Source organism: Microcaecilia unicolor, chromosome 10 (assembly GCF_901765095.1).
Source record: "Microcaecilia unicolor chromosome 10, aMicUni1.1, whole genome shotgun sequence".
In the NCBI taxonomy this organism is placed as follows: domain Eukaryota; kingdom Metazoa; phylum Chordata; class Amphibia; order Gymnophiona; family Siphonopidae; genus Microcaecilia; species Microcaecilia unicolor.
The window spans coordinates 113678910-113688069 of record NC_044040.1 but is presented as its reverse complement, the minus strand read 5'-3'; the positions used below and the strand labels follow the sequence as shown (position 1 = coordinate 113688069).

Here is a 9160-nt window from a genome sequence, read left to right as displayed (position 1 = left end):
GTAAGAGATCTACCTCAGATGGTTTTCAAGAGTAACGATGCAGAGGAACTGAAAAATTATTGGTGAACTTGGAAGATGTATTGAGCCAAATCAACAAATTAAAGCAGGACAGGATGGTATACGCAAAGAACTCAAATATGAAATTGTAGATAGTGATCTGTAACCTGACATTAAAATCATCCGAAACACCTGAAGATTGGAGGATGGCCAAGGTAACGCCTATTTTTAAAAAGGGATCCAGGGGGATCCAGGGTGAATCAGGGTCAGGCAAAATAGTGTAAACTATTATGAAGAATAATATCACAGACAAACATGGATTCAGCCAAGGGATATCTTGCCTCAACAATCTGCTCCGGTAGATGTAGTGTATCTAGACTCCTGAAAAAAAAAAAAAAAAAACCCATGGGATAGGAGATAATGATCTGTGGATTAGGAATTGATTGAAGGATAGAAAAACAAAAGGTAGGGTTAAATTCTCTTAGTGGAGGAGGATGAATGCTCCAGGGACCTGTACATATTTACCAATAATCTGGAAATAAGAATGAAGAGTGAGGTTATTAAGGGGCCCTTTTACAAATGTGTGCAAGGGTTACCATGTGGATAACGAGTGCCAAATCAGCCATAATGCCGGGGGTAGCGAAGCCCTTACCACCAAGTAAATAGGAGGTAGTAAGGGCTCATGTGCTAATTTTGGACTTAGTGCCGGGCCATTAAATAGAAATTCAGCTTTTTGGCTGACACACTACGAGGTGACCTGAGTGCACGGGAAAATCACCTGCTTAAAGTAGCGCAGGTCACTTTTTAGTGCACCTTTGTAAAAGGGCCCCTTAATTGTCAGACGACACAAAACTATTCAAAGTTGTTCAAACACATGCGATTGTGAAAAATTACAGGAAGATTTTAGGAAGTTGGAAGACTGGGTATCCACATGGCAGATGAAATTTAATGTGAACAAGTGAAAAGTAATGCACATTGGGAAGAATAATACAAATCATAGTAATTTGATGCTAGGTTCCACCCAAGGAAAAGATTTAGGTGTTATTGTGGACAATACACTGAAATCTTCTGCTCACACTGAAATCTTCTGCTCAGCTTGTGGCAGAGGCCAAAAAAGCAAACAGAATGCTAGGCATTATTAGAAAAGGGATATAAAATAAGGAATATTATAATGCCTCTGTATCACTCCATGGTGCGACTACACCTTGAGAATAATATGCAATTCTGATCTCCATATCTTAAAGGTATAGCAGAATTAGAAAAGGTTCAAAGAAGGACACCCAAAATTATTAAGGGGATTGAACGCCACTCATTTGAGGAAAGGCTTAAGAGATTAGGACTCTTCAATATGGAAAATAGACAGCTGAGGGGGTATAGAGGTCTACAAAATACCGAGTCGTGTAGAACGGGTAAAAATAAATTTATTTTTGACTCTTTCAAAAAGTACAACGACTACTTTTAAAACGAACAGAAGGCAATATTATTTTGTCTCAATGAATAGTTAAGCTCTGGAACTTATTGCCAGATGATCAGCATTTAGTGTATCTGGGTTTAAGAAAGGTTTGGAGTTTAAAGTCCAAAGGCTGTTATTGAGATAGAAATGGGGAAAGCCACTGCTTGTCCCTGGGTTCAGTAGCATGAATCTTGCTACTATATGGGATTCTGGCAGGTTCTTGTGACCTGAATTGGCCACTGTTGGAAGCAGGACACTGGATCCAGTATGGTTGTTTTTATATTCTTAATATTCTGTTAGCCTTGGTAAATGTGTATTCCTTTGGTTGTCTAATTAAGGTGCTAACATTGATATCACTTTTTAAAATACAGTGTGTTTGATGTAATTTCTGCCATTCATTTTATATGTTATGTTCGAAAACAGAAAAGAGAGTGGTGAATGAATAAAGAGGAATAAGATTTTGTCATGGTGACAACACTACCCCACACTTCTCCACTTTTCTGTCCCTGAACTGTTTAAAAAACTTGCCACACAGAAATAAAAACAATTTCTCTTGGATTCTATGTATGGAACTCAGAACTGCATGCCCAAATTTGTGCACACGCCCAAGATGAACATGCAAATTAATTGAGTAACAAGCCAATTAATATGAATAATTGGATCCTAACCAATTATTGATGTTAATTCGCACTATAAAATTTGTGCGCATATCTGGATGCATGCATGGTGCCTAACTCTACTACTGTGTAACTCATAAAGGGGCACGGCCATGGGCATGTCTGAAAAGTTATATGTGGCATTTTAGAATACAGTCTCAGTCCACCCAATATTCAGACCGCAGGAGATAGCTGGGCTGTCTCCCATGGTCCCTGCTAAACACAGATATTCAGCACTGGCTGGTTAAAGCCAGACCAGCCAAAGTTATTCTACTTAAACTTGGCTGGTCCACTTTTAACAATCGGGGGATAGCCAGTTATATTGCTATCTTTAAGCTGCTAACCAGCAATATTCAGTGTCGGATAGCCACTTAAGTGCTGTTTTAGCGGCCATTTTATTTTAAATATCTAGCGGAATGTGCCTAACTTGGGTGCCAGGATTTACACCAAGTTTCAGCAGGTGTAAGTCTGGCGCCTAAAGTTAAGCATGGGAATCAGCACTAAGCACGATTCTATAAAGGGCAGATGCCATTTACAGAATAGTATTTAGTGCCAAATTTTTCAGCACCAAATTTTGAGTGCCATTTACTAAATCCAACCCTTTATGTGTGTGCAGGAAAATGGGTGACCTGTTCCAAGAGGAAATAAACTCAAAGATCAGTTTTTATATTTCTATATTGCTCCTGCAAGGCCACAGTGTGCACCAGGTCTGTCTTTCAAACAGCAGTACAAACAGCCTGCCTGGCCTGACCGGATCAGCCTTTCAAACGGCAGTACAAACAACCTGCCTGGCCTGGAGTTCCGGAGTTAAAATTCTGTTTTTCAAAATGCAGTACAATTGGCCTAGGCTTGGCCTTGCGTTCCAAAGTTACAGTTTCAGCTTGGCCTACCCGAGTACAGCTTCTGCAGCTGAGACAAGATGGAGTGATTCCCTTCTCTCCTCTGTGCCTCCTTGACTGAACTGCGCTGAGGGTTTTTATCCTGCTTTGACCATGCCCTCCCTGCTCTGCTCATCTCTTCTCTGTAGCCTGCCTTTCAAGGTGGCAATGAGACTGTGAGGGAGTGTTGTTAAGGGGGAGTGGTAACTTCTCATAGACTCCCTCAAAGTGAGGTCAGTAATTCTGAACTCTGCTTTGTTTTTTGGGGTTATTTTTAAATAACTTACAAAACAGAATTTCTAATCTATGCTATTCCTTGTAAAATGTTTTAAACCATGAAACAGGATATAATAATTTCTGTTTGGATATTAGAACTGTTATTTAGTGGGTTAATCTGTAATTCCAGATTGCAGTAATGTGTAATTCTATAAAAGATTCTTAAGGAAAGAACTGGGTTTTTTTTTCTTAATAAGTGCAACATGTATATTTTAATTTTTCCTAATAGATCTCTGCGGTAATATAACTTTGTATTTACATAAATCCATCCTTTCTATTGTATGTGAATCTCATAAGGCTTAAAGATAAAACTTTATTTTGTTCACGTACATCCAATCTCACTTTTTCACTTTCACTGCAGTGTTTGTAACATCACTTCCTTTCATGTGGTTTAACCCAGATGTGATGTCATCAAGGTGGGAGACAAAAATGGTGGTCGCCATCTTGGATATGTAAGGTTACCAACTAGATCCAGATTCGCCCATCAGGGCTGATCCAGTTCTTACCTCACCCCACTTGTGGTTCTGATTTCCCCATTGGATTCCCTAAGAAAAGCCGGCTACAAGTCCCTGCATGCATTGGGGTAAGCCCAGGACTAGTTCAACTCCTTCTGGTGAATCTGGAGCTAATTGGCAACCCTACGGATATGTCATCAAAGAAGGCATGATTTAGGGACATTTCTATGACTTGGGGTGTGGCCTATGACCATTTCATGCGATGTCATTAAAAGGGCTTGAGAGTGGACAGGGTGTATGTGACTTAGGCAAGCAATGAGCACTGACTGGCTGCAAATGGCCAAACGTGGTTGTGGATTGAACTTGTACAATGGGCATTCTTTGCCTTGCAATGTTATCACAATACAAGTATATGTAAACTTGTTAGGAGAATATTATTTCGTATGGCAAAAATGTGCTAATTACAGGCCAATTACTGTAATTTTCAGAGTATTTAGCTATATTTACCATCACTTTAAACAGAAAGTAAATGTGTGCTAAATGAACAAAACGTATTTCCTATATAAATTACTATACACCCATCTCAGAAATTTGTCAATGTTTGAATTTTTTCAGAAATATACTGAAAGAATCTTTTGAGGGGAGAGGTGAAAATTGATTAGGGACAGCAGGCAGTTTTGCATCTCTTCATACCCTGAAACCTAGTAGTCTCAAGAGTCCATCAAAAGTCTGAGCAGAAAATGCATTTGACTTTAGAAAGTCTGAGTAGAAAAAGCATGTGAAATGTTCAGAGTGGGCCTTAGCTGATAAAAAAACTGCAATGAATCTACCTATGTATGGCATCCTGAACTAATTACTGGTTAGAAATGTCATCTGTTTATTCATACATTCAACTACTGCTTGGGAATCTCAGGATTGCTATTCCTGAACTGATGCAGACAATGCCCATCCTTGCATTTCTTGCCTCTTATGACCTGAGAGGCATCTTAATTCTTAACTCCTGTCTAAAGATAAAAATAATCTTGGCACTGGCAACATATTGTACAATTTAATGGTTGATGCTGAGTAATAGTACTCACACATCTGAAGAAGGTGGGAATCTTTATATTATATATTAAAAAAATGTTTCTTCCTAGAAAAAAATAATTCAAAAACTTTCCCCCGTGTCAAACAGAATCATGTACAGGTGGGCAACAATCACTCTATTCTGTAGCTGGACCTCTTGCCTTCTCTATGCAGAGAGGTCAGAGATGACCAATGTTTCCATCTTGCTTGGTAGTTCTAGGGGTTTCACAACTTCATCTGTTTCATAGCTATCCTCTAAGGAGCTGGAAAGACAGAATAGAAGCAATTTGTGCAGTCCAGAAACTCAGTGATAAGACGCTTTCCAGATATTTTTGCATGGAAAATGAGATTACAATGTAAAACTGAATCACAGCAAATGAGACTCAAAGTAGATAATGCTGTAAGAGATAGCTAACTAACTTACTTTTGAATTTACTGCACATACCCAAATAAAAAGAGATGTTCTTCCTCTGTGCCATTTCAGAAACATCCTCAGTTCAGAAATCAGCGTTGCTGTAAAAGGCCGACCCCCGCAGCATTTATATATGTATCTGGATACTGGTGCTGAATATCCATGTACAAGGTGGGTACTGGAAGTTATCTAGGTGCCACCAATATTCAGCACTGTATCTGCTGTCCTAACTTGCCCAGATAGTTATCTGGATACTGGCATTAAGTATCAGTGGAACCCAGATAACTTCCAATTGCCACCTTCTACCCAGATAACGGGCGCTGATATCCAGGATTGGCCCAACGCTGAATATCTGGGTACAATTTTAAATGCTGCAGCTGGCCTTTTATAGCAACGCTGATTGCAGAGTTTAAATACTGAGGGATAAGAAAGGAAATGACTGGTTAGTGGTGCTGCAGAAAATTGTTTTGGGTTACAATAAGCTACAGACCTGATGAGTCAACAGTTTGGAGCTGTTATAATGCCAGTATAATGCTAACTTTTCCTCTGATATTCAGTGCTATTTAATTGGCCAGGAATGGCTCCTGGCCGGTTAAAGTGTTTATCCAGCTATCTGCGAATATTTAGCGGGAGATAGCCGGTTATCTCCCGCTGAATATTTGTGGTCATCGCTTAGTGGGTAACCGGTTATATCGTGCAATATAACCGGCTATCTGCTAATATTCAGTGCATCGCCAGCTAAGTTTGGCAGCCAAACCAGGCCGCCAAAATGGCAGGGTTATAAACTAATGGCCAGCACTGAAAATTGGCTTGACCACAAATAAACCAGTTATTCATTGCTGGTCACCGGAAATGGCTCAGCATTGAATATCCGATCTCACCACCAACCATCGGAGTTAGCTGGGCTGCCTCCCGCAGTCTGAATATCAGCCCTACTAGGTTTAAAACATGTGAAGCAGAGCTCCCAAAAGGAATTTATAAGAGGCAGATTTTTAACACATTGCATCACACAACCTCTTCCATTCTTCCAGAAAAACACCTTATTCACCACAATCACTATAGGGCTGGAAAAGAAGGATAGATACCAAAAACCTTGCCCAACTCTGGTGCTGGGAGACCTTTCCTTTTCCTCCCACAGTCCAACTAACAAAGAAATCCTCATCAAACTTAAAACAAATTTCCAACCTTTGTATTCCGATTTCTATCTTCAGTCTCAGCTTGTTCTTGGTCCTTTCTTGTTTTTTTTCCATCTCTGCCTCTTTCTTCCTCCCACTTTCATTCATGGCTTCTGGGGAATTATCTGCCATTGCTGGATGGTAACCCCTAAGTGGTAATGTGAATGAGGGTGGGCCCTGGAGCCAGGATAAACTGGAGCCACACAGTGGGTTAAGGTGAACAAAATAATATTTTAATTGAAGGTGTCAGGTAGGGATCCTGTTCAGTTCACAGGTGGGGAAGTGAACACAAAAACTAGTTCTTTCATACAAGTGCTCCTGCAGGGCCACAGCATGCAACACAGGGACACAGCCAGACACCCAATTTTGGGTGGGCCTGAACTCAAAGTGGGTGGGCATAACAACCCTGCCCAACATCTCTCACTTCCCCCACAGGGGGACCAACCCTCCCCCCAACCTGGTACTTTTAAATCTTTTAGGTCTTCACTGAACAAAGAATTTGCATCAGAGGGAAGGCTCGGGCGGTGCAAGCAGGAGGAATGTGTTGCTGTTCACTGCCGGCAAAGAACTAAAGTATTTAAAAGTAAGGGGTGGGCCGGGGGAGTGGAGTTAAGGGACCCACTGATCTCCTGGAGGATCCTCACCAGCCACATCACTACTGTGATGCTGCTGTATACGCCCAAGTTCAAAGTGGGTAGGCCTGTGCCCATCCAGATCCACCTGTGTGGATCCGCCTGTGCCATTGATGCAACATATGATGATGGGCTATGATCTGGCTCCCCAGAGTTACCAGTATAATCATTAATTGTTCATTGAGGCTGGCTTGGGACCAGCTGAGCCAAAGATAACAAATTGCAAGGTTCCAAGTCATACATAGATAGTGGAGGTATATGCAGTGGGGTGTTGCTGTTTCCCTCTGGGCCTCCTTAACCTAGTTGTGCTCTGGGGTTTTATACTGCCTGAATTATGAGAACAGAAAGTCTTGCCAACTCTGAAAAACAATGTGTTAGCAAAATCTCAGAATCTAACAAACAGATCCCTATTCAGACACATTTGGCCTTGCAGTCACACATGCAGAACAGAGATAGCCCCTCTTCAAATTCTTCAAAAATTAACCTGAAATCCTAAGAAGTTAGACTCTGCATGCAGCACAATACCAGACAAACAGAAAGAAACACATTGCCATACATTGCAAAATAAGACAGCGGATGTAGCAGATGTAAATTCTCAAAGTGGACATATTCCAAACACTAAAATTAAAATAAAATGATTTTTTTCTACCTTTGCTGTCTGGTGACTTTGTTTTTCTGATCATGCTGGCCCAGTATCTGATTCTGCTGCTATCTGTCCTCTAAACTTCCTTTCCATTTATTTCTTTACTTTTCTCCTTTCTTCTTCATTTCTTGCTCTATATCCATAAGTAAAAGCTGGGTCCTCCGCAGACTTGACTGTCCAGTGGATCCAGCTTCTGCCTATTTTCTCTATGTGCAGTTTTTCTCCTCTCTCATCTCATCTCCTTCCTCTCTCTTCCCTCCCCTCCATCCATGTCCAGCATTTCTTCTCTCTCCCCTCCATCCATGTGCATCTCCTTCCTGTCTTCCCTTCCCTCTCCTCCATCCTAGTCCAACAATTCTCTCCCTGCCCTCCCTTCCATCCATCCATGTCCAGCAACCCTCCTCTCCCCACTCCCCTCCCCTCCATCCATGTCCAGCAACTCTCCCCACTCCCCTCCATTCATCTATGTCCAGCAACTCCCCTGCCCCCGATCTATCCATCCATATCCAGTAATTCTCCTCTCTCCCCTGCTGCCTCCTCCTCCATCCATTCATATCCAGCAATTCTCCTCTCTCTCTCTCCCCTGCCCTCCCCTCCATGTCCAGCAATTTCTCCTTTCTCCCTGGGCCCTGCCCTCCCATCCATGTCCATCGATGCTCCTCTCTCCCCTGCCCCCCTCCATCCATCCATATCCAGATATTCTCCTCTCTCCCCTGCCCTCCCCCCTATGTCCAGCAATTTCTCCTCTCTCCTTGGGCCCTGGATCCATGTCCATCGATCAATGCTTATCTCTCCCCTGCCCTCTCGCTCTCATATCCACCTGCCCGCCCTCTTCTCTGGTTTAAATCTTGTATTTAAATTTACCTCCGTCGCAGCAGCTGCGCAGCGTCAGTGAAAGCGCAGCCCGTCGTCTCTAGCCTTCCCTTCGCTTGTTCGTTCCCTCAGTGTCCCGCCTTCTTCTGACATCATTTCCTTGCGAGGGCAGGTACCAGCACAGGAAACTGAGGGCTGGGCTGCTGTCGGGGTCCGGGAGCTGAAGTAAGCTGCGGCGGTGCCCTCCACAGGTTGGCACCCCCATGCCAATGCCTGGGCGGGTGAAAATATTGGGGGTGCTCGAGCACCCACAGCACCCACGGAGTCGGCACCTATGTGTCAATGATATCCATCCCCTTCAGTCTGCCTTCAAAATTTTCATTGTGGGTATCCTTAAAAAGCTGAGCATGTCCAAATAACTCTCTTGGTCATAAGTACATAAGTATTGCCATACTGGGAAAGACCAAAGGTCCATCAAGCCCAGCATCCTGTTTCCAAGAGTGGCCAATCCAGGTCACAAATACCCAGCAAGATCCGAACAATGTACAAAACATTTTATACTGCTTATCCCAGAAATAGTGGATTTTCCCCAAGTCCATTTACTAACAGTCTATGGACTTTTCCTTTAGGAAGCCGTCCAAACCTTTTTTAAACTCAGCTAAGCTAACCGTCTTTACCACATTCTCTGGCAACGAATTCCAGAGT

The 9160-nt window shown here is 42.4% G+C and overlaps 1 protein-coding gene across 1 annotated transcript in view; it reads right to left on the bottom strand.

The window, feature by feature from the left end:
• Positions 1-2656: 2656 nt before the first annotated feature.
• Positions 2657-9160, bottom strand: part of PPP2R3A (protein phosphatase 2 regulatory subunit B''alpha) — a 1495967-nt gene continuing 1489463 nt past the window's right edge. Inside the window, 1 exon segment of the mRNA XM_030217215.1 lies at positions 2657-5043. Coding sequence (XP_030073075.1) covers positions 4947-5043 — 97 coding nt within the window. The 3' untranslated portion in view covers positions 2657-4946.